A 27,947-nucleotide genomic window follows, 5' to 3' on the forward strand; every position below is an offset into this window, starting at 1 on the left:
ATATGCTTTCAGGGTATGTAATTCAAAGACAGATCAAATTTTAGATTGTAATAGTACTATTGATAATGGCTTTATATTTTTATATATCTCTTCCTAAGTGATATTATAATGGTTGTGAGGGGGGGGGGGGGGTCTAGTGGTTATGACTCTTGTCTTTCAATCTGAGGGACGTGGGTTCCATTCCTAGCACCGGCGTGTTTACCTTCATCAAGAAATTTACCCACATTGTGCTGCACTCAACCTCAGTGAGGAGAATGGGTACCTGGTAGGAATTTATTCCTTGAAACAGTGTGCATACCAGCTGCTCTGATTCAGCCAGGGTAAATATGCTGTAGTGCACTTTTTAGAGAATTCTGATACAGTAAGTATTAAATGCTATATGAGCAAATATAGTTATTACAACAATTTACCAAAAGATGTTTACCCTATCTAGGCCGGGGTATTTTGGGAGTTCATATGGCCGGGGGGGGGGGGGGGGGGGCCTCCCCCTTGAGATCTCGGCCGTTGACCGCGCGATCACGCCGAAAATTGGCACACAGGTTGTCTGGGATATAATCTACAAAATGGTATAGTAATTTATTTCATGTGAATCGTTATTACGTAAATTAGTATGCGAAATCATACTTTTTCCTCTAACTCCATAAATAAAGCTCCAAATGTTCTAATTTTTGGCATAGAAACACTTTGTGATATTCTTAGCAAGGTTACATGAAAAAATTGTGATATCAGATCAATTTCTTATGTATTACATTGTTTTCGCAAATTCTTATGTATTTCTTTGTTTTTTGGACCTTTTGTTTTTCACTTTTTTAAAAATGAAATTCGTTGGGGACTCTTCTAAGATCATAAACAGCATAAAATACATACATATAGGCCAGCAGAACTAAAAATTATCAAACATTTATGATTTTGGTTGAAAACACAATTTACATTGACTTTGTACACAAAATCACATTTTGGAGCAATTTTTGGTCTGACATGCACTTACATAACGTTGCGTAACTTCGGAACCACGTACCTGGGTGATGCAAAATTGGTCTCAAAAGTTGCGCAAGACTTGAAAGTAAAAAGCCAACAAGCGGCGCGGTCAAAAAAATTTGCGTGGCGAAAATATTGTGCGACTCGTTGAGGGGGGGGGCCTCTGAGGCCCCCCCCCGGCCTAGATAGGGTTAATGAATGTAATCACTGCAAGAAGTACACAAAATTTCCTGTTTACAATCAGCAACTGATCAAGATACCATGGTGACTTCACGAAAAGCCAGTTCACGATCAACTTTAAAAAACTTTTTTATCTTTTTTTCAGAGATACATGTATGACGAAATCTGTATTCTGTTAGATGTCATAAATTTTGTCACAAAAATTGTCTTAAATTTTGTCTCTTCTCCTTAGCACGCACCAAAAATATGCAGCTTTAAATGCACTTAATCCCAATATACAAGCACGATATGACAAAACTTATGACAGGGTCTAGCAGTCATAAATGTTGTCATATCTTTTAGCACCTTATATCGCAACACCCTGCCGACTATATGTCAAGAATACAATGATATTATTTAGATTGTGGTACTAGTTTCACTCCTCATTCATGACTTTTTTCATGCTAAAATTAGTTAGACCCTACATATTAATTCCGCTCTTCTTCCACTGTTTTCCCTTTTTTCTATCTCTCTTCTAAAACTCATTCACAGCTCCTTGTCTCTCTTTGTAATTAAGCCCATCAGTGTACACACAGTTGCGGGATGCCAGCTACTGTATTGAGGATACGCCCCACATGCCATCATGCATTCCCATTGGTTAGAATGGTTCCCACTGAGACTTACAAGTGATTTTTAAGGTTTGACCCCGAAAAGATGGGCGGGATCTTAGAGAGATATGACTGGCTAAACGACAATGTTCAGAATATCGATTTGTGACAATCATAGCGGTGTCACATCTCTGAGAGAAATGACAAAATTTATGTCAGTGTTCCACAATACCACCCCAGGTGACTAGAATAATACATCAGGAGAAAAGCTTGGAAATCTGTTTGTTTTATTGTCTGCTTTAGGCACATTTGACTATATTGTTTGGGCTAGTGTCAAATGAGGGATTATGGAGACTTTGTTAATCTTCAGTTTTGATGTGATGAAAAGAATATTTTAAAAGGAATACATGAATAACCATCACAACAAAAATGCCTAGGTCAGTGAATTTGAAAACCACCTTTCTGGTTTATCCCAACCTATTACTGCTCATGTGCAGTTTGCAACCGTGAACAGGCTTATTGCACCTGTGAGTTTTGAAATAAGGTTAATTCTGGATGGATTTTTTTATTTGAGTCGTCTCTGTAAAGACTAAAATTTTGAAAACACATATTGTATGCAGCTTTAACGATTTCCAGTATGGCAAATGAATTATGATTCACATGAAGCAAAAATAGTTGAAACTGTAAGGAAATTTTTTTTCGTATCGATCTTTCCTCTGAATCAACAGACGTTTCAGATGAAAGATTGACAAAAATAAGGGGAGGGGTGTAAATAGTCTTTAAATGATACTCTTGAAAAATCACAAAGCACTTGTACTCTTTCACAAGAACTATCTTGGATTTTGCGAAAGCAACTGAAGTGGAACTATTTCAAATCTTCAGCTGCAGAAATACTAAAAAATACCCCCAAAGAATGCTTGTTCTCTCGGCAGTATAATAATATCGATTAAAAGACAAAATGCCATTAAAAATAAAAACAAAACAAGTCACCTATCATCAAGAAGGTTTCCTTTTGGCACCGTGTATTCTGTGCTTCATGAACTGAATCCAAGTCCCAGGTCCTGTTTCATCAAAGACTTGTTATAATAACAAATGTACTATCAGCCAATCAGAACAAAGTTTTATGGAAACGGGCCCTGTCTTCAATACCTTATTTCTAATCTTCCTACATCTTGCCTATTTCGTCCAATTTTCAGGGATGCCAAACTTTTATGTACTATTTCAATATTGTGAGGGTTTAATTTAGCCCTAAAAATGTTGTAAAAAATAGTCAGTGCAAACTACCATTGCATTCAATAAAAATTGAAATTCAGAAAAAACAGAAGCAGGAAAACAGCTCCTTACAGAAACTATTTCCCTGGTGGCAAAAATAATGTTGGGAGTCAGTCATTTTCCCTTTCCAGCAGTAGATACATGTGTTGAAATATGATAGGGGGGAGGGGGAGTGTTTCCTATATCCGACACCTGTATCATTCTTGGTAAATATCACAATAGTTGGCACCACTAAATATTGCAGAATTGCCTGAAAGAGGGTGCCTCAGTGTCACCCTTGATGTCTACCTGGATACAAGTGAATCAGAAAATAAAAGACAGGGTCTTCTTTAACGACAGCCATCAACATGGCAAATTAATGTCCAGAGAGTATCCTGCTACTTCTCTGGCATCGAGGAACAACATCTCGCATACCTCAGCTCTTTGCTGGAGACTCATCCATTGCCTCTATCTTTGCATCTCCTTTCCCATCCTTTGGACTCTCCACTGTCTGTTCAGGTTTAGCAGGTGACGGAGTGGTTGAAGGGGGTCTCAGTTGCGCCCCAGGCGGTCTCTTAGCCATCAGGGCGTCTGGTATGGGCACGCCCAGGATCTCCGGTAGCATCCAGGGTTTTAGCCAACCGACCAGTGGGGTAACACCGGGGGTGTAGTGAAGCGCCTTGTGGTAGAAGAGTAGCCCATCCAACTCATCCTAAGCAAGATGATAATGAATTCAGATGGGGCTTGGGTTAGATGAATTGTGATATGAAACAGATTTTGTGTTCCATGAGAGCATCTCATAAACTCTTGTCATCGGACAAGTTGCCAGATAGGGCAAGTTTCTTTGATTGGCTGAGAAGCACAAGTGTCTGACTGTTACTTACTGTTAGATAAAACACACTGGGTGATTTCAAGTATGGTGTTCAGTGTTGGTGTTGAGAGCGTGAGAAAGCATCTGAACCAAGCTCCAACACCGAGCTGGGTTTAGAGGAACGATACCGGTTGTGTTATTGATAGCCTATGACGTCCCACCTCTGCGCTGCTGATCATCTCACTTTATGCGAGAAATTCTTGACGAATGTGAAATCAGGGATAAATGGCAAGAAAATCTTATTGTACTGAATGCAAAGATTAAAATCACTGCAAGAATAAAAAGCGTGAATATCATTTTACATTAAAATGTATAAAACTCTTAGTCATTTGCGCTCATCTTAGCTGTAAAAGATAATTTTAAGGGGATGTTTCATCACGTTTGCTGCCTGTCCGTGAGCTACACTTCATCAAAACCATCACCAACACCGTACTTGTAATCATTATTTTCCCAATCCCTGGGCGTTGGAGAATGGGGAAATGGCACGTAGATCGTCAACACCAGACTCAGTGCTGGGTTCAGCAGATGACATTCTACACCATCCTTTAACACAAACTGCAGGAAATACGTCATATTTTCAGAGGTCAATCCCAACACCAGCCTGATTTCAAGTACGGTGTTGTGGCTGGTGTCGAACACCTTATTTGAAATCACCCAATATATCTGATATGTCCATTCATATAACGATACCCTGAACCTAAACATTAAAAACATGGACAAATCAGTAAAACAATATGGAAAAGGAGCATTCCTGAATATCCTGCATTATGATAGAAATTTCTAAAATCCAAAATTAGGACACATGCTTGCTAAAATTCAAAATCCTACAATGTCTTTTTAAGTAAAGACATTGGCATCCCAATCGCATCTCTTTAACAACAAATAAATTTACACATAAGCAGAATGAAAGACGGAACAAAATTGCTATCAAAGGGGACATTCAAGCAACTTTGATCTCAACAAAACTTTATATTCTTTTCCTCTAAAAAATTGGACAACAACAATATTTACACATTTGTGTTTTTTGTGACATTATAATCTCCACAACTGCAAAATTTTCCAATTGCTATATACATACATGTATAAGTCCAAAATGCAATAAAATATCAAAGGCAAATTCTGGTGAATTTCTTTATTGAACTTGCCGTAAAATCAGGAAATAGTATGTTCATGAAATAAACTGTATATAAAGATGCAAAGCACAGCGGTTGTTGATCATTCCACAAGTTTCTCAATTCATGTCTATGATATTTCTTACAACCATCAGATTAAGCAGATTCTAAGACCATTTGCCACCCCTCCTCATTCAAACATGACCCAAAACCCCTACCTTGAATGGCATAGGCTGGGCCATAGCATCTTGTAATGTCTGTCTATCACACTTGAAGGAGGGAAGGCCAAAAAATTTCATCTGAAATATTAAAATATGAGAACATAGAATGAAAAAACAACACAAAAATTAAACTTATGAAAAGAATGATTAAAACAAAGTGGAACAGTTTTATCATAATTAAAAATTCTAGAAGGTTATCGTTGATTAGAAAGAAATTGTGATCAATTAATGATCACTTACGATTCTGTTTTTCCATTAACTGTTGTCTTTAATAAAAAAATGTTTGGAAGCGCCGTGGTGTAGCGCATTCTGACTCTCGCCTTGTAATCAGAGGGTCGTGTGTTCGAATCCTACCATAGCCTACAGTGCCCTTGGCAAGGCGTCAATCCACACTTTGACACTCTCACCCAGGTGCTAAGTGGGTACCCGTAGGAAAAAACCGTCATTGTGGTTGGTTTAGCAAGTTTGCGCCTAACAGGCTGCTTGGAATGCTATAAATCCAGTGACTGAGTAATAATAATTGTGAAGTGCTTTGAACAGTTGTAGATTTATAAAGTGCTATATAAATGCCAATTATTATTATTCTTATTCATAAAAGCAGTTTTTACAATGCATTTAATGGGCATGCCTATTCAACACATGAACCCAGAAGTTATTTAAGTTCGTATAACCCTTTTCACAGTGCAAGTGTAGATGTGCCCATTTCCATCTTACAAACTGGTAAATTATATATATATATATATCAATGCATAAAACATGCTTAGTAAAACATCACAATCTGAAATGATGAAAATGTAAAGTTTAGATGTGGCCCCCTACCTTCTGTCATAATAGAAGGTAGGGGGGGGGGGGGGGTATAGAATTTACATGATATGCTACATTTGGCAATCTATTAAAACATGGTATTTAAGAATGTGCGTATTAGCTTCAAAGGATATAAAGTCAAATGAAAAAAATTCAAAGATTTAAAACAACCACAAGATCAATAGCTTACGGGATGTTTCTTGAATCCAGTAGCCAGATGCGGTTCCTCTGCTAGCTTAGAATGAAGCCAGTAGAACCTGAACTCAGTCTCACTGTCGTACACAGGATGGCCATGCCAGCACATACAATCTAACACCCAATAGGTTCTGTGGATCTCACTGTAGATACAGTCAAGGATAGTGTAATCTGAAATCATTAAAAAATATGAATGAAATTGAAAATTTCAGCACATGAGCACATATTCTAAAATCTGGTTTAAAATAATCTATTTCCTCAATCTGCGGATTAACAATGGTTAGCTAAATTATTGAATTCAATTGTGAATACATGTTTGTGTTTGTGTAGTTTCTTGATAAATTATTATTTTTACTACTTCAGTACTCCTACAATTGTTGGTTGTATTTGCATTCTTTTTTATATACTTTTCATATACACATTTTTTATCAATTCTGAATGTTCTGTATACATTTATGTATTTATATTGTAGGCAATTTATCAAAAATACAATATATTTATGCTACAGGGCAATTCCACATGGGAGAGGGTAAAAACAGTAAAATTCAAAATTAATGATATGCATCTGAATGTGAATGTCCTTTTTACACAAAACCTTATATTTTAAGGAACTGAAAACCTTTTTCAAATATCTGTTACGGTTTTTGCTGAGCAATCTTTTGAATTTGATGACCATTTTCAATTAGAGAACATGTATTTTACATTATTTTGGATAAATTTGATAACTAAAAAAATATTTTACAATTTTGGTTCAAAATCATCTAATGTTGTGTGCGAAGGTGTAATAATTACCAGTAGCAAATGTCTTTATCATGGGTATTTTCAAATTTCTTCGAGAAAATTTTGCAATCTACTACAAAAACGGATGTAATTCTGTAACCATGAAACTGAAATTTTTTTCCTATGAACTAAATACTTGCTTAAATTTTTTTTGAAATATCATTTCTAATTCTGCTGTAACTGTGGTAACGGAATTACATGGTAACGGAATTACCATTATCATATCCTTAAAGGGGTGTGCGTTAGCCCATTTTGTTCCATTGGCATGTTGATATCTTAGCTGTAGATGACAGTTATAAACATTAAAAGCCTTCTGATTAGTAATTACTCTAAATCAGGATGAAATTATACAATTACTTGACAGCAACTCCCATTCAATATGGCTTGAGTATAACATTCAGAAAAAGGGCAAGATAATGTACATTATGTAGCATTATTAAAGTATATTGATGGAGCATACAATGTAGGCGAATGCCTTACAAAAGATTAATGGGCAATCAATTCTTGAGGAGTAAAAAAATTAGTATGCAGGATGAATGGATGATCTTAACAAAATTTTCATTCAGATTGATTTTGCGAAAAATGTCATTGCCAAGTACCAATTCTAATGAGATACAAAATACTAGACACACAATCACGAAGTGACCATGTTCACTGTGTGTGCCTTGGAAAAGAATGGCATTCCTTTTTTTGTAATTGCCTCTGATCAACTCACTCTCAACAGACTGCAGTGAACTTTTCAGTAAAAGAAATTCTGGGATGGCTAGGAGTAGTTCTATGCTTCAAAGAAGTGGTTATATTTTTCAGAAGGTACTGCCTAATAATTTAAGCGATATCTTTTGTGTAACTCCCCTTGCAACGGAAGATTGTATATTCTTTGCAATAAGCCATGGTGAGGGACCAGACTCTAGCATTGATTTGCGAACATTGTAGCGAGCAGTAAAAAGTAATGAGTGGAAAAGATTGAAGTAAGATCCAAAATTTACAGATGTTACAAGAATCACACGCCAAAAAATCATAAGTCTTTTACAAATGACAATTGACATTTCCAAAAGTATGGTGAATTTGACAAAGATATTCACGATGTCTTAATTAGCACCAAACCAATAATGTTCAACACCCCTACACATATGCAACGGATGCTCAGAAACATGCAAAGTCAGCATCATCCAATAATCACTACTTCATGGATAAAGTGAGTAACAACGATGACCCTTCCAGTAAGGATGATACACAGAATGAACACTTCTCTAAGGAGAGGATGGTGATAATATTGAGACCGACAAAGTCATCAATAACCAAACATCTGCAAACAGCCATATAACTCAGTTGGAAATGGATAGAAATATACAGCATTCTGCTGTGAGAGAAATACAAAGAGAGACAGTGGTACATGTCGTATTCTGAGATACATTCTGATATAAAATAAAATATTTTATCTCTAATCACCTAAAATTCGTTCCGAAATGGTATTCCAATAACCATTTTGTCTGTTTTATCTCTGTGACACGAACCTATTTTTGAAGCAATTTGCAATGAGAAAGGCTGTTTTTTATAGCACTCATCTCATTTAACCAATTAAAAGCCTTTCTGCCATGAGTTTTGGCAAATGAGTGAGATTGCATCAAATCAAATTATGTGCCTAAAGGGATTTAATTGAAAGAAAAATGAACAAAAATATAAAGTCAATATCAAATCACTTCCTACCTCATTTTATTTCATAACCAACATTAGTCAATAAAATTATTTGAAATATTTCTTTAATCTACAAGAATAATGTAAGAGTAGTACTCTAATGACTAAATGATTATCATTTTTCCTTTATTCTTATTTAAAAGTCTTGAGTGAATTGACCTAGAAATATTGCTGAAATTGAAAATGTATAGAAAATAGCCCCCACCTAATTTGAAGTTCATTTTTTTCCTTCAAAGGAATATTGGTGCAGGCACATCATCTGTGATGCAATGGTTAGATACGCGATAAACTTGTCAATATCCTAGGCACTGCTTTGTCACATATCTTTAGATACAGAAGTTAAAAATTCATCTTGGATAAATTTTCATATTTTATATGAAAGATAAAGATTTTTTAAAGAAATAAAATAAAAAAATCATGGCCCAAGAAAACCAACTAATTTCATGAATATGACATATGATCATCAAATCACTGCAGTTTCTTAGGGTCACATTTGGGAAATACATGTACATCTGTCAGGAAGATGTCCGATATTGACTTTATACTCAGATCTGCTATAATTGCAGTCCTCAGTGAGCTACATATAGACAGAAAATGAATATATACCTTTAAAGAGAATTAGATTACTTGGTGCACTAATTAAGAACCAATTTATTGCTTAGTTGTCCACAACATTCTTTCAAAATGTAAATGTCAACACTATTTTCATGAGGTTTCAGCATTGTTTCTTGTTTTCAGAACATTCATTGAACAACCAAATAGAAAGTTTTTTTTTTGTTTTAAAATGCTACTCTATGTTCTTTTTAGTATTCAAAGACTTTAGAATATCTTGAACTATCATCTACACCGATTTTTGACTAAATGTGCAGATCTAATTACATGCCATCCTCAGTTTTTGTAAAATTCCTGGTGTGTATAAGTATTGGCTATAGTCCATGTAATTCCGTTACCATGAGTATTAGTGATGATTTTTGGCCTTTACATAATTCTTCCCATCAGTACAGGGGGCAAAAAGTGGCTTGTAAGTCCTAATACCCCTAAAATTGAAAATGAACTAAAATTTAATTACCACTGATCCCTAATATTTTGTAAAATTATGTTTATTCATGGTAGAGACACCTATTACGTACTATATACTTATATTTTATTTAATATTAGAGACGTGAAGTACTTAGTTTGTGTTAAGTATTAGAGAAGAATATATAAACAAGCTTTATTGAGGCATTTCACCAGTCCTAAATGCCTAAAAATATCATTTTCCTTCCCAAATGTCAGAGGCGTAATTCCGTTACCATTATGTGTAATTCCGTTACCATGTACTTCCCCTAAAGAAAGACCAATCATGAAAATTTGTTGATGATATTTGTGAATAAATTACTTTCAAATTAAAGTTGACATTATCATGAATTAAATCAGACATTAACTTAGAGCTGGTGTGTTGTAGATTTCAGAGAAACTTTTCCTAAACTTTGGTTTGCAAAATGACTCATTTCTCTGGTAATTCCGTTACCATAGCACATATCCATCATTCACATCTTACATATTCACATATTAGGTTCAGAAAATTGGAAAATATTGAGATATTTGGATGCTGTGAGCAAAAATAACGGCCAAATTTCTCTGATTTGTAATTCTGTTACCATGGAATTGCCCTAAAAATTAACTGAATTGAATTGAATGTGCTTGATTGGTCAGAACTTTGATACTCAACGTTGAGTACCAAAGTTCTGACCAATCAAGCAAGCACATTCAATTTGATTCAGTTAATTTAACATTAAATTCAATTCAGTTACTTTTAAAGTAGTAGCATAAATATATTGATATATAACAAATTACATTTTATAGTTCTACAAAATGTGTCTGATTATGATCAACATAGTTCTACATGTAAAATTTGATCTCTGTAATAAAAAAAAAACAGACACAAAAACATTTTGACTATAAACTACATGTAGATAACCATAAACTATAAAATTTGCACCAAGATTTAGAACAATACAGTAAGGAATTCCTATATCATCATAATGTAAATTTTTAGCAGTTTTAGGATCCAACTGACATTTTGGGATGTGAAAGGGGCACTCCTGGCTGAAAATATTTATATCTGAATAAATGGAATAAAATTCACAGAGCAAAATGCTGAAAATTTCATCAAAATCTGATAATAGTGAAGTTAATGAATTTTAAAGTTTAGCATTATTTTGTGAAAATAGGTACATGCACATCATCATGAATATTCATTAGGTGGCTGATGATGTCACATCCCCACTTTCCTTTTTCTTACGTTATTACACGAAATCTTATCAGATCTTGAGTAGTAGAACATTTGGATGGCACAAAAGTTTTTTCGCGATCAGGAACTAAAGGCAAATTGTAACAGATCGCACGGCATTGGGATTGAGGTATACCATACACACATGTACAGAAAAACATATTTTTTAGCGCATTACATGTACCTACATTTACATGTAGCATGACGTGACATTTGCTCAAGTGACAACTGCTCCAGGCTTTATTTCATCTAAAATGTAGGGTTAGGGATGCAATAGGGTTTTATTTCAAGGTTAGGTTAAGGATAGGGTTATAGTGTTCAAGCAAGGGTTAAAGTTGGTAATTTTCCATTAGTGCATGGATTTTACAGCAGAGCAATAGACCAGTTCATAGAACTCATGGACAATTTTTGGTCAAATGACCTTTCATTTCTTTGATTGAGATAGGCAGATTTCAAAGCAAGATATCACGCAAGCTTGCCTTACATAGCATGATGAAAAAATTTAATAGACCAGGTGACTAGAATAGCACACCAATGAACACTTTATCAAGGTATTTGTTGCTACTTTGAATGCATATCATAGCATGTTGCACAATGTACTTGGCAAACTGTGAAATACCAGACGTTCGTGGACTGTTTTGTGGATGTAAATGAAAACCACAATTCAAAAGAATATATGAATAATCAATACATAAAGTTGGTGCTTATCTCATTAGATTTTAAACCACCATGTCACTTTAGTACAAATGACCTTCCTCTGATCATGCATAGAATCTTTTGATCATGCGCAAAACGGAACTACGAACTGGCTAATTGTCGCCGTAGTAAATGCCATGAAAACAATTTTTCATATGCAGCGTGAAGCAGAGTTCTACTTACTTGATCTACTCTTACTCTGTCCACTTGATCCACCTGGTAGAGAACTCTGGAACATGTTCATACAATGACCACTCTTTGTGTAGTGGCAGGTCCTGCCCTAGAATACAAATTGATTTGGACAAAGCACTGTTAAATACCAGAGTTACATTACCCTACAAATGTACCTGCTATACTGACATCTTGGTAATTGCGGTGTGCAACAGTCATCCAAGCTACACAGTGAGTCATGAATTGATGCAGAGGTTTGAGTCTTGGTCACCTCTTTTTAAAAAGGTTATGGTTCTGTCCCTACAAAAAAAAACTCAATCACACACACAGTTATACAGTCCAAACTCTCTTATCCGGCCTCCCCTTATCCGGATCTCTCTATTATCCGGACGCACACTTGCCGAAATTTTTATTTATTTTTTATTTTTTTGATTCAATCTATCACATGAGAAGATGAGATTTCAATCTAAAATCAATCCTATTTGCAAACTCTCTTTGATTACATATATCTTCCAATATAGTCTGCATGTACCTACAACAGCATTTTTCATGAAAAATTTTCACCCAAATCACTGAAAGAACGTAGGCAAGATAATTTTCTGAGTAAATCAGGGCGCAGCACAAATATTTCTCCACGTTCTCTTTTTGTTTCCTGGGAAAAACAATGCATGTCTCGCTAGCTAACCGTAGCTAATGCTAGGCCTCAGTACAGATGGCGCCATCTATCATGTTTGAGCCTACAGTCAGTATAACAATAGCTGACATTGGGAAGCTGCGATGATCTAATTGTAAAACTTAGAAATATATTTTCCAGAATTTGAAAAAAAGAAGGCGATAAATTTCAATCTTAGCCTGATTTTGATGACAATAAGTACATGCTCAATTAATTTGTCCATGATCATTCAAATCAACTTGCTTTAGGGGTGGATATACAATGTAGCCATAAAAATTGAAAAATGCAGTAAGATGCAATCTTTTATAGTGAAAATAATGATTTAAATTGATTTGGATTTTGGACTGACCTTGCTTGTTATGATGAATGTTCTTCTTCCCTTAGGACATGGAACCATCAACCAATTCTCTGCCAAGTCTGATGGAACATCATCTAACCATTCAGATAACATCAACTGTATGGAAATAGATTAGAAATAGAATGTCATCAAACTATTCAAATAACAACTGTATGGACATAGTCTAGATATGGAATATCATCACACTATTCAGATATAAAATCAACTGTAAGAAAATAGATTGGAAATTGAATATCACACTATTCAGATAACATCATCTGTATGGAAATAGTTCAGATATGGAATATCATCACACTATTTAGATAACATCAACTGTATGGAAATAGATTGGAAATTGAATGTCATCAAACTATTCAGATAACTGTATTGAAATAGTTCAGATATGGAATATCATCACACTATTTAGATATAAAATCAACTGTAAGAAAATAGATTGGAAATTGAATGTCATCAAACTATTCAGATAACTGTATTGAAATAGTTCAGATATGGAATATCATCACACTATTTAGATAACATCAACTGTATGGAAATAGATTAGAAATAGAATGTCATCAAACTATTCAGATAACTGTATTGAAATAGTTCAGATATGGAATATCATCACACTATTTAGATATAAAATCAACTGTAAGAAAATAGATTGGAAATTGAATGTCATCAAACTATTCAGATAACTGTATTGAAATAGTTCAGATATGGAATATCATCACACTATTTAGATATAAAATCAACTGTAAGAAAATAGATTGGAAATTGAATGTCATCAAACTATTCAGATAACTGTATTGAAATAGTTCAGATATGGAATATCATCACACTATTTAGATAACATCAACTGTATGGAAATAGATTAGAAATAGAATGTCATCAAACTATTCAGATAACTGTATTGAAATAGTTCAGATATGGAATATCATCACACTATTTAGATATAAAATCAACTGTAAGAAAATAGATTGGAAATTGAATGTCATCAAACTATTCAGATAACTGTATTGAAATAGTTCAGATATGGAATATCATCACACTATTTAGATATAAAATCAACTGTAAGAAAATAGATTGGAAATTGAATGTCATCAAACTATTCAGATAACTGTATTGAAATAGTTCAGATATGGAATATCATCACACTATTTAGATAACATCAACTGTATGGAAATAGATTAGAAATAGAATGTCATCAAACTATTCAGATAACTGTATTGAAATAGTTCAGATATGGAATATCATCACACTATTTAGATAACATCAACTGTATGGAAATAGATTAGAAATAGAATGTCATCAAACTATTCAGATAACTGTATTGAAATAGTTCAGATATGGAATATCATCACACTATTTAGATAACATCAACTGTATGGAAATAGATTAGAAATAGAATGTCATCAAACTATTCAGATAACTGTATTGAAATAGTTCAGATATGGAATATCATCACACTATTTAGATAACATCAACTGTATGGAAATAGATTAGAAATAGAATGTCATCAAACTATTCAGATAACAACTGTATGGAAATAGTTCAGATATGGAATATCATCACACTATTTAGATAAGATCAACTGTATGGAAATAGATTAGAAATAGAATGTCATCAAACTATTCAGATAACAACTGTATGGAAATAGTTCAGATATGGAATATCATCACACTATTCAGATAAGATCAACTGTATGGAAATAGATTAGAAATAGAATGTCATCAAACTATTCAGATAACAACTGTATGGAAATAGTTCAGATATGGAATATCATCACACTATTCAGATAAGATCAACTGTATGGAAATAGATTGGAAATTGAATGTCATCAAACTATTCAGATAACTGTATTGAAATAGTTCAGATATGGAATATCATCACACTATTTAGATAACATCAACTGTATGGAAATAGATTAGAAATAGAATGTCATCAAACTATTCAGATACATGTAACTGTATTGAAATAGTTCAGATATGGAATATCATCACACTATTTAGATAACATCAACTGTATGGAAATAGATTAGAAATTGAATGTCATCAAACTATTCAGATAACTGTATTGAAATAGTTCAGATATGGAATATCATCACACTATTTAGATAACATCAACTGTATGGAAATAGATTGGAAATTGAATGTCATCAAACTATTCAGATACATGTAACTGTATTGAAATAGTTCAGATATGGAATATCATCACACTATTTAGATAACATCAACTGTATGGAAATAGATTAGAAATAGAATGTCATCACACTATTCAGATAACAACTGTATGGAAATAGTTCAGATATGGAATATCATCACACTATTCAGATAAGATCAACTGTACGGAAATAGATTGGAAATAGAATGTCATCAAACTATTCAAATAACAACTGTATGGACATAGTCTAGATATGGAATATCGTCACACTATTCAGATATAAAATCAACTATAAGAAAATAGTTCAGATATGGAATGTCATCACACTATTCATATATAAAATCAACTGTAAGAAAATAGATCAGATATGGAACGGCAACAATCCATTCAGATAACATCAACTGCTATGCCACCAAATCATTCAGATGACATCAACTGCTACAATGTATGCCACCAAATCATTCAGATGACATCAACTGTATGGAAATTGATCAGATGAGCTGTTAAAGACCCAGATCAGAGCTAAAAATTACATTGATAAGGGAAAAAGCTACATAATACAAAAAAATGTAAGTTTTATGCATATTAACCAAAGCTGAGTAGTTTGCTTAAAAAACAACTAAAATTAATGGGTTTAAACAATAGGCTTTATCAAGCTTCTCAATGGTCTGAATAGGTGTAATCACATTGTGTCATGAAGGTTGTGATTCCATAGGTTTGTATGTAGAAAAGAAGGATTTCCAGATTATCAATTAGATTTTTCCCCATTTTGTATGGGAAAGTGATTATTACAATATTCAGTGCTCAAATGGAAGGAAATCCACAACCCTTCAGTAGGATTTTTTGAAAATTTATTTCCTTGGCTCTTATTAGGCCTACATGTAAATTGCTGTCAGGAAAGGTTGTTACACATAATCTGAATGCAGATATAATTGGAAAGCTGCACCAAATAAGGGTGAAATTATATGTGGCAAACGAGTCCAAAGCTGTAGATTGTTTAAATTCAAGCTTGTAGGAAATTATATGTACATGATACAGGGAATAATTTTGATTTGATATAAATTTGAATAGCATTTTTGGTCATAAGAATTCTCAAAGTAGTCCTATGTGAAAATTTGCTATACAAAAGACTTTATACATAGCAGTCTGTGGAGCAAGTTGCAATACGATACCAGGAAAATTATTCCGTGATATCACTATGTGATAGAAATGAAGAAAATAAAATGCATAATTTGAAAAGAAGAAAACTTACCCAGTTTTTCTGTGTACAAACCTATGTCATCACAACGCTTCCAAGTCAACAGAAAGTCACAGTCTCAAGCCTGGTGAGAAGTACAGGAAAGCCTTTTTTCCAAGCCCCATAATGGGAGCTATTCTTAATCAAAATCCTTAGCTGGTAGCACTTAAAGTACAGAAAGCTTGCAATTTTGTGTTTACAAAGTCATAAGCTTTAGATTTTGATATGATTTCTCAATTTCACTTTTAGTCTTGTCTGGTTCTTTAATAATAAATTAAAATTGCATAATATTAGAAAGAGAAAATTTACAGCAAAATGCAAATATTGTACCTGATTGCTGTAATATCGCTCCTTCTTTCCTTTTCTCTTTCCCTTGTTACTCTTATTTTTCCCCGAAGTTGGTGAGGTGTGATCCATGGTTTCCTCTTCCTCGTCATCACTGAATGTAATGTTTGCATAATCTTCTTCAGCAAGCTTCCTGGCTACATCAGCGTAGTCTCTACGTTTCCTGTAAAAAAAGAAAGAAACCGACATTTTTTGACGGTGTTAAGCAAATTTGGCACCACTCTCTATGAAATTTAACGTAGGCCAAGTATGAGTAGTACGACTATGAGAAATAATAAATAAACCATACACTACAGTATGGGCCTTAGAAGGATAATACATTTCTGTACTAACAAGCAAGTTCTCAAATTATATAGGGACAGTGATTTTCCACTGTACCAACAACGCAGTAGAATCCGCTCTAATCGGTTCTATGCGGGCACAAAAAATATTTTGACACATATATCTAATGTGAATACATCCTCACCTTTCACATTTCTAGCATTATTTCACTGTTGAATGATCTTTCACAGATAATTTTGGGGGGTTTTGGACATCGTTTCGAGTAGTCAACGATTTCATTCTATCCGCCATTTTGTATTTCAAGATCGTGCTGTACATTTTCAAATGTATAGGGCAGCAAAACACGACCTGCATGTGAATGATTCCGATACGGCCGATCGACCGTACCCTGCCAGAGCGGCCGGGAAGGACCGGGGCGAGGGGTACGATCGGGTGTGAAGGAGTGAAGAGCAGTCACGATGTGTTGATTTTGTTGTGATTGTGGTGAAGTGAGATCATGTTTTGTGAGGTTTTGTGGCCATTTAATATTCATATTTTGTTGAGATTTTGGAGTAATTTATGTTGCTGTTCTGTGTATTTTGGGGAAAAATGTTTTCCATGATTTACCGTTTGAAATGCCATTTTCTGTTTCAAAAGGCCATTTCCGTGAATTCCGTCCGTTTTCCGCGATCGCGGAGGATAATTGTCCCTAATTATAAGACTACTGTCAGTAGCTTGTTTAGTACAGAAGTGTATTGTGTTTGTGACCACCACAAGTCTTTCCAAAATGGTCTATGCAAGATATTTACAAAAAACAAAATTAAGCATCTGCACACTCATGGTACTGGAACAGTTACTCTGTCTACATGAACCTCAGGCGATGATACCTGTAGGTTCCACTACACTTCACTACCGCTACCCTCCGCTGCACCTACCCGAACCCTCGGGGGACAAATACTCGCTCCCAAACACCAGTGACAAACTGTGTCACTTTTTGGTCAGGAAGGCAACACATGTAAAAAAGACATTAAGCATACTCTACAGTAACTTAACTTTCTATCGGACACAGACTCACTCCATGCCCTTTCTTGTAGCTGTAAAAGTCTCAAAATTGGTGATTTGAATCAAGTTCCCTACATGTATTAATAATTCACTGCTGAATCAAAAATGGTGAATGCAAATTGCACACGACCCACGCGCAATTCACATTCACCATTTTGGATTCTGCAGTAAATTAATAGTGGGGAACTGGGAACCAGCCTCAAATCACTGATTTGGAGATGTTTACATCAAGAAAGGGCAAGGAGCGAGTCTGTGTCCGATGCTAGTTTAGTCACTGTAGAGTACAGCATAATGCATAATGTACATGTCCTGTTTTTACATGATGTGCTGCCTTTTTTACCATAAAGTGATAGTTTGTCACTGGTTTTTGAGACATAATTTTTTTTGTTCCCAGATGGTTCAGGTTGGTCACTAGGTGTAGCGGAAGGTAGCAGTAAGTTCTAGGGAAGAAGTGCAGTGGAGCCTACAAGAACCATCGCCCGAGGATAAACCAGGGAACTTGGAGTTGCGCGACAGTAACTCACCGTTTATTTTTCTATAGATCTAAATTAAGTTTAATTTTTCCCGTTTTGGTGCATTTCACACAACGGAATATAAATCTGCATTTTGGTAGCTCTTTTTATATACTTTTATGAATTAAAGATAGAAATCGATGAGCACCGTCAGGGGGATTTTGAATTGTTAACCCCCTAAATAATGGCGGGTGCACGTAGCCTGGAGGCGTCTGGGGAGTAAAAATCATCTACTTTACTGCCAATCAGGATTTAAAAAAAATACTTGCATCTGCCGATAGATATTAGGAATCGCAAAATATTTGTTTTAATCGATAAATATCATATAAATAACTTTATATTTATCAACCGAAACAAATATTTTACGGATCGTGATTTTTATTGACAAATGCAAATATTTATAAAATCTAAGTTGCAGCTCTGCACGCGTGTTTTTTTTTTATACCGCGTGTGTATCTAGGTATCAATAACCAGTAGAGGCGCTGGTCAGAAAATTGGGATCGTCCCAGTTTACAGGGACTGTCTCAGTTTATAAGGATTTCTTCACACAAGAAATCTAGGAAAGTTCATTCACCTGTCAAGTGCCGACACCAATCAAGTGTGCTAGTCAATGTAAACGATTCTAGGACATCTACCCCCTGGACATCTACCCCCGGACATCCACCCCCCGGACATCTACCCCCCGGACATCCACCCCCTTAGGACAAGTACCCCCTAGGACAAGTACCCTCTAGGACATCTACCCCCGGACATCTACCCCCCGGACACCTACCCCCCGGACATCTACCCCCCGGACATCCACCCCCCGGACATCCACCCCCCGGACATCCACCCCCCGGACATCCACCCCCCGGACATCTACCCCCTGGACATCCACCCCCCGGACATCCACCCCCTTAGGACAAGTACCCCCTAGGACAAGTACCCTCTAGGACATCTACCCCCTCATCTTTAAATTGATAAGATATATATTTTTGCTCGTCTGTGAGCGATCATAACGAACGAGCAATTTGACAAAAAAATGACAGGGGGTAGATGTCCGGGGGGTGGATGTCCGGGGGGTAGATATCCGGGGGGTAGATGTCCAGGGGGTGGATGTCCGGGGGGTGGATGTCCGGGGGGTAGATGTCCGGGGGGTGGATGTCCAGGGGGTTGATGTCCGGGGGGTAGATGTCCGGGGGGTAGATGTCCGGGGGGTGGATGTCCGGGGGGTGGATGTCCAGGGGGTGGATGTCCGGGGGGTGGATGTCCGGGGGGTAGATGTCCTAGAGGGTACTTGTCCTAGGGGGTACTTGTCCTAAGGGGGTGGATGGCCGGGGGTGGATGTCCGGGGGGGGGGGGGGGGTAGATGTCCGGGGGGTAGATGTCCAGGGGGTGGATGTCCGGGGGTGGATGTCCGGGGGGTAGATGTCCGGGGGGTGGATGTCCAGGGGGTGGATGTCCGGGGGTAGATGTCCGGGGGGTGGATGTCCGGGGGTGGATGTCCAGGGGGTGGATGTCCGGGGGGTGGATGTCCGGGGGGTAGATGTCCTAGAGGGTACTTGTCCTAGGGGGTACTTGTCCTAAGGGGGTGGATGTCCGGGGGGTGGAAGTCCGGGGGGTGGATGTCCGGGGGGTAGATGTCCAGGGGGTAGATGTCCGGATACGAATGTAAACATATCACATTTCATAACAAGATTATTGGAAGACGGTAAGTCATGAAAAATAGACGGTGAACTGGGGGGAATTGAGGTCACCGAATCTATTTTTAGCACTCTCAATTTCCGTAATTGCTGTCTTTGTCCCGTAGGGGGAAGTGAAAAAAAAACGTCCCCATAAACAAGGACAGTCTCAATTTATCAAGACATGATTTGTCTTGGTTTATGAGGATATCCTTGTTTTCTGGGACAATCCCAATTTTTGGACCAGCGCCTCCAATGATAACAAAAGAAATCAAAATGGAGGAGTAAACAGACGGGGTTAGTGAATGCTCTTGCTCTTAACTTCTTTAAATTTTTAGCATTATTAGCAAATGAAAAGTATTGACAAATGCTTTAAATGGGAGTAAACATAAAACTTGCCCATGTACATAAAAGCTTCAGGCGAAAAACTAAAACTAAAAATTTTAGTAAAATTGGTGATTTAGGTCTAGGTTCACCATGGGTAATCCTGGCCTCTACAGCCAGGCATATATAGCCGAGCCAGGCGTTAGGGGAGTAAGCCTACGTAAAGTAGATGATTTTTACTCCCCAGACGCCTCCAGGCTAGGTGCACGGTCGCGAGCCGTCTGTGACTGTCATACGTCTAAAATTATGTACAGTAGCACTCATGGTTTCAAATCGTCTCGTGTGTGAAGGATTCATATGCACCTGGTGCACGCGAATCTTTCACACCATTTTCACTAAAATAACTATGACTTTACATCATAGCTATGACTTATAATTTTTCTATAACACTTACCGAACCATATGCATCGTTTGTTGAATTCTTTTTGTTGTTTGTTTTAATAAAATAAGAGCATTTTTCGTGATCTTCACGTAGATGCCTCTTGATCAGCGTTGATATCAACTTTTGCCTAAAGAGGGCGCGCGATATTATTCACCAAGCCGGTAGGCACTTAAGAACCAATTTTGAAATGATACTCGTAAAATTATGTCACTCTCGCCGATGAATATTCATTAGATCGTGGTCGTGCGTGTTCAATACACACCGAGTGCATGCATGCAGAGAGTTTGTATTGAACACGCACGACCAGGATCTAATGAATATTCATCGCGAGAGTGACATAATTTTACGAGTGTCCTTTCAAACTTGGTTCTTAAGTGCCTACCGTACCTTTGTTTACGGTGTTGCAAGCTAGCTGCATTCTAGGCGATCAGCATTATTTTCTTGCTCGTTCAATCCACTTTCATCATCATCTTGTCAAAAGATGGCGTACTTTACCAATAAGTATATACATGAGATGCAACCTGTTGATTTTTGGTACAATTTCCTATTACGCGCTGACGACTTGAATTGAGAATGTTCGATACGAAAAATTGCTTTTCGATTGTTGTTTGCGTACTTTCCACCGCAGTATTAAGGACGGATCGAACGGAGTATCCTGGTTGAGACTTGGAGGTAAGCGATAAAAACAGTTTTATAAATAATTTCCAATTTATTTATTTTTTTAAAACTAAAACTATTAAAAAGAAATCATTAGTGGAGAAATACTGAAACGTTTGGCGTTTTTTATTCCCTCACATTCGTGTGATGAATGAAAACGTCAAAGTTTACTATGAAACCACATGCGTTGTGCGAGGTTAGTATAACCTCGCATGTTGTGTGAGTGGTACAGTAGTAACGTAAAAAAAATAAATAAAAATGTTACTTTTAACTCCTCGAAACAGAACACAGACAGCTGTCTAACTTAAGTCACACATGCATAGACACAAATGAAAAGAGAGGATAATAGTTCAGGATAAGAAACAAATAGTGCATACTCTCTCTGAAGCCGCAGTTTCTCTTTCCGTCTCTCCCACTGACTTTGCTTACTCTCCCGCGTCTTGAACATACACATCCTGGGATGCACCGTCGCCGAACTTTCCGCGGAGAAAGAGACTCCGACCGTCCCAGAAAATGCTGCTGCAAGATCGTCCAACTTTAAATTTGGTTCAGTCGACATATTGCCGATGAAGGTGATATCAAAGACAGGATTCACACAAAAATATCAGTTTAAAAGAAAAGGGGAAAATTATAAATACGAAGAAAGAAGATGTAAGTGGTAAAACAAATCTTTTTTTTTAGTCTGGTGCAGCGTGAAGAATCGGGTAGGCACTTAATACTTCAGTTTGAAAGGACACTCGTAAAATGACGTCACTCTCGCCGATGAATATTCATTAGATTGTGGTCGTGTGTGTTCCATACAAACATGCACACAGAAGTGCCCGCATGCAGAGAGTTATATGAGAGGAACATTGGCTCCAGAGAGAAGTTGTCAATAACGTGTGTGTACTATTCCATGCTGTCCGCGTGGGAGAGAGTGCATGGCAATTCGGTTAAACGAAGTTTCCGATATAAAGAGATAATTACTCTATGTACAGTAGACGTATACTGTAATAGAGGCAAATGTCAGATCAGGGGAGGCTGGAGTACAATCAGGTTTTCTTTTTGTAAGGGAAGAATAGTGTATAATTATAGCCAATTGATCTAAGTAAGGGAAGTGAACAATAATGTTTTTTAAAAAGAATGGAATATACCTGCATGGTGAAGCCAATTTGAAAGGAGGTGAGGCAAGTTTCAATGGAGGTTATTAAAAAAAATAAACTGTACAACACATTATAGTGAAGCCAGATTAAAAGGAGGTGAGGCAGGTTTCAATGGAGGTTTTTTATAAAGAATAAACTGTACCACACATTATGGTGAAGCCAGTTTAAAAAGAGGTGAGGCAAGTTTCAATGGAGGTTTTTATAATTAACTGTACTCTAAATTATGGTGAAGCCAATTTAAATGGAGGTCAGGCAGGTTTCAATGTAGGTTTTTTAAAAAGAATAAAGGGTACCACACATTATGGTGAAGCCAGTTTAAAAGGAGGCGAGGCAGGTTTCAGTGGAGGTTTTTAAAAAAGAACAAATTACGGTGTAGCCAATTTAAAAGGAGGTGAGGCAAGTTTCAATGGAGGTTTTTAAAAAGAAAAAAACTGTACTGGTATTATGGTGAAACCAATTTTAAAGGAGGTGAGGCAAGTTTTAATGGAGGTTTTTATAACTGTACTATCAAATGATGGTGAAGCCAATTTAAAAGGAGGTGAGGCAAGTTCCAATGGAGTTTTTTATAACTACTACAAATGATGGTGAAGCCAATTTAAAAGGAGGTGAGGCAGGTTGCAATGGAGGTTTTTTAAAAAGAATAAACGGTACCACACATTATGGTGACGCCAGTTTAAATGGAGGTGAGACAAGTTTCAATGGAGGTTTTTTCAAAAGAATAAACTGTACCACACATATCATGGTGAAGCCAGTTTAAAAGGAGGCGAGGCAAGTTTCAATGGAGGTTTTTATAACTGTACTCTGAATTATGGTGAAGCCAATTTAAAAGCAGGTGAGGCAAGTTCCAATGGAGTTTTTTATAACTACTACAAATGATGGTGAAGCCAATTTAAAAGGAGGTGAGGCAGGTTTCAATGGAGGTTTTATAACTGTACTCTAAATTATGGTGAAGCCAATTTAAATGGAGGTCAGGCAGGTTTCAATGTAGGTTTTTTAAAAAGAATAAAGGGTACCACACATTATGGTGAAGCCAGTTTAAAAGGAGGTGAGGCAAGTTTCAATGGAGGTTTTATAACTGTACTCTAAATTATGGTGAAGCCAATTTAAATGGAGGTCAGGCAGGTTTCAATGTAGGTTTTTTAAAAAGAATAAAGGGTACCACACATTATGGTGACGCCAGTTTGAAAGGAGGTGAGGCAAGTTTCAATGGAGGTTTTTTAAAAAGAATAAATGTACCACACATATCATGGTGAAGCCAGTTTAAAAGGAGGCGAGGCAGGTTTCAGTGGAGGTTTTTAAAAAAGAACAAATTATGGTGTAGCCAATTTAAAAGGAGGTGAGGCAAGTTTCAATGGAGGTTTTTAAAAAACTGTACTGGTATTATGGTGAAACCAATTTTAAAGGAGGTGAGGCAAGTTTTAATGGAGGTTTTTATAACTGTACTACAAATGATGGTGAAGCCAGTTTAAAAGGAGGTGAGGCAAGTTTCAATGGAGGTTTTATAACTGTACTCTAAATTATGGTGAAGCCAATTTAAATGGAGGTCAGGCAGGTTTCAATGGAGGTTTTTGAAAAAGAATAAACTGTACTTCAAATGATGGTAAAGCCAACTTGAGAGGTGAGGAATGGAATGGATTTTATGTAGAAGCAAACTTTTCCATTCCCCCAATACGTAAAAATCCCCTTCCCAAAAATCCAATTATCACTGAAATGGAATATACATAATATATTTTTTTATAAGCCAGGTTATGCAAAATAATCATGTCATCCTTTGTCAACAAGAAATCTGTACATGTCCTCTGGAGAAAAAATAATACCTTGGCCGCCTTTTAATTTCTAAGTTTTGATTTTATTAGTATTTTACTTAGCAATTTGGCTGGCTTAACAAAATGCTTAAACTTGCATGCAGATCAGATCTCAGAATTTACCTTATCCAAAATGAGGTAAATACTAATACCCATTGTGATGTTATAAATTTTTATCCAAATAGTGCCAAATGTATGAATGAATTTCTGTGCGTTTCATTTTTGGATATGCAGACTTAAGTCTAGTAGATGGCCGACTTACATTTAGGCAAAATACTTAGCCAAAAAATGCAATTGAATACCAACGATGGATAAGTATTTTACTCTAGCAAAATACTGAGTAAAATATACTTAAAATTGTGGCTTTAAGAATAGCATTGAATACTGGGGTACCATGTTCCTCATCATCATTATTATCCCACTACCACACCAGTTTCTGCAGCACAAAGTTGAACTTTCATGGGTTTAGTCCATTTCAAAGCAAACACTCACTTTAACTTTCTCTTACAACATGACGTCCACACACTGGCAATCACATCATTACAACACCAACCGTCAGAGTACAACAGAACTGCAGTTACCATAGCATTACCCCAACACACCACTCAATTTTTAATTCATCCAAATGAAATATGACTGTGTTGCACAAAGAAAAACTATGTAGTCATAGTAGATTTTATTGACTTGCACATTTATAAGGCTATACATATATTTTGAGCGATTGCTCTGTTGTCATCAGTGATAGTTCGTACCCACTGTGCTTATGGCCAACTTTGGTAAAGGCATACATTGAATAAACTTTTATAAGATACAGTTTTTAAACCTTGTATATGTACTGAAAATGATGACAGAATATTTTCTTAAAAAATAACATTAAAACTGCATGACAGGTCATACAACATATTTCAACATGAACTATTTCACAATTTGCCAACATGACAATAAATACTAAGCTTAAAAAATATAGAAGCTGATATTGGATGGAAAAGAAAATCTATGTCATACAGCTTGAAAGACATTACATATGTATGCACTTAATGGTATCTATATGATCATGAAGTTCTTCTACACAGCTTGATAATGTTGATTTATCCAGTTTGGCAAGTACTGTTGTGGTTGAGGCAAAGTTAAGGGTTGTTCTGAATACTAAACCCCATTTTGTGTAACAACATGAAATCTATCAGAGTAACATGAAATAGTACAAGAGACGAAAATACTAGCAGCTAGGCAAGCTTTTTTACATAAATGTTTTTTTTCATATGCTCTTTGATATTTTTTCTCAACATAACGAAATTTGGCCAGCCACCCAAATATCAACAATAAGTTGCCAGTGAAGGTTCGTAGAAAATAACCAAAATAGTAATTCGGTTTTCCAAACGTATATTAGAACATTGGGTTATCCAAAAAAGTATTTTTTTTTCTTCATACTGTCAAAATGTGAGGTTTTAAAAGTTGAAGACAAAATACAAGACTTCGATATCCGTGTTTTGCTCACTGCTAAGTAGTTGAACTACATATTACACATCGCACGCTTAAGTGAACCCCATATCTTGTTCTCTTATTTGAAGCTCTCACCAAACTTCTTCTGCATTCAATCAAGTACTAGCGAGGGATATTATTGATCAATATTATCAAGATAAATCATTTTACAGCTTAGGATGTGATTGTTCAAGATCAATGAGAATCTTTAAATCAATGTATTTACTGTTGGTATTGGGGTGTCTGGACACATATAGCAACATACTCTTGCTGTTAAAAAGAACAAGTGATAATTACAATAGTTAACAGCAAGTATTAACTGCAGTTTGAGTAAATAAAAATATACACTATAATACAGTTTAAAATACGTTTATTTTCAGTACTGGCAGGCCTAGGATCATGATAAAAGATGATAAGATACTAAAAGTTGGCAAGTACTGTGTGCTAATGGCATGCATTCTAATCAAGTTTATGCACAAACATCTACAATGACTGTTATGTGGGCAGCAAAAATTGTGGCAAATTATGTTCAGAATGATATGAGACATTTTAACAATACTGAATAAAACACAAAGGTCATTTAGTCTTGCATCAAATAGTTATTGATCAGCCTCAATGCCGATTAATGCAACAAACAATGTATCATTATTTACACAGGTTAACATTTGCAAGTATCCTAAGGAACCCTAAGTTGAATGGATACAATTAGTTGATGTTTTATGACTAACTAGATGGATTCTCAAATACATGCAGTCAAAACTTATGGCACTGTCTTTGCTAGACCAAGAATACATTATATATTTACATTTTTAACATGACCTTGCCGACAATAGAAATTTGACTTAAAACCTTCACTAACACAAGAGGTAATTTTCAAATTGATCCTTTCAAAGATTTGAGGAGATTAAAAAGTTATCAGTCAGAGTGCAGGTCCCTATGCTACAGAGCTACCAAGTCTCATGCATTATGCGTGAGACTCGAGCATTTTGGACTCTTGTTCATCCCGTCAAATCTCTGTCTCACGCAACTATCACAGCCTATCCCCATATACATTGTACACAATGTCTGTGATCTCACTCAGATTCAAAGAAAATCTCACGCATAGCTGGTCTTTGAACTTGGCATCTCTGATGCTAATGAGCTAATTGGTCAGAATCATCCAAATCCTCCCGTGGCTTGTGCTTTAATTTGTCTTCATCAAGGTCATTGAATATTCAAAACCTCTGTAGTCACAACTACAGTATCACTTGGATGAAATATGCTTTTTGAGGACATGACTGTTATACCATGAACTTTGACCTCATGGGCTAATATTTCACCAGCCATATGCACAGATAAGCCATATTGGAAGTAGAACCCTCAAATGATTCTATAAGACATGGGAATAGGAGATATTTTGGGTATACAAGTATACTGATGCCTGTGACCTATGAACTGAACTACAACTATTTACAGAGATTATCTGCATTAAATGTGCATTCAGGAACCAAGCTTGAATTTCATCCTATTGACAATTGTACAGATGATGTGAAAATGAACTGTTTGAATTTATATAACGACTGCATATCTGTAATCTTGCAATATAATCAGAACCTTACCTTAATTTTGAATTTGATCCCACAAATGATTCTTAACTGAATAACAGCAAGAATAGGATATATCATGTATTTAATGAGTCATTGACTCTTAACCCCAAAATCTGATCAGATCATCTGTACTCAATTATACACACTTAGACTAAGTCTCAAGTTGATTAGAGCAACTATTCTTAACCCAAAACAGGCTGAGGGGAGGGTTGAATCAACTCCCCCCTCAACATTTTCTGCGATAATTCCACCGCGCGAATTTTGACCACGCCATTGCAGAGTTTATACTTAAAAGTCTTGCGCATCTTGAGACCAAATTTACGAAGCCCATGTACGCGGTTCTGAAATTACGCAACATTTTATAAGTGCATGTCTGACCAAAAATTGTGCCAAAACATGATTTTGTATACAAATTAAATGCAAATCGAGTTTTCTCATCTTAGTCATA

General features: G+C 36.1%; 1 protein-coding gene across 1 annotated transcript; it reads right to left on the reverse strand.

Moving 5' to 3' along the window:
• Positions 1-1,128: 1,128 nt before the first annotated feature.
• Positions 1,129-22,192, reverse strand: LOC121415737 (snurportin-1-like). Its single transcript, XM_041609065.1, has 7 exons — positions 21,865-22,192; positions 16,554-16,731; positions 12,836-12,940; positions 11,826-11,922; positions 6,195-6,370; positions 5,198-5,278; positions 1,129-3,708 (listed from the first exon to the last, which is right to left on the reverse strand). The coding sequence occupies exons 1-7, from the start codon at positions 22,044-22,046 to the stop codon at positions 3,433-3,435; spliced, it is 1,095 nt and encodes a 364-aa protein (XP_041464999.1). The 5' UTR covers positions 22,047-22,192; the 3' UTR covers positions 1,129-3,432.
• Between the last annotated feature and the right edge of the window lie 5,755 nt (positions 22,193-27,947).

Source organism: Lytechinus variegatus, chromosome 5 (assembly GCF_018143015.1).
Source record: "Lytechinus variegatus isolate NC3 chromosome 5, Lvar_3.0, whole genome shotgun sequence".
Classification (NCBI taxonomy): Eukaryota; Metazoa; Echinodermata; class Echinoidea; order Temnopleuroida; family Toxopneustidae; genus Lytechinus; species Lytechinus variegatus.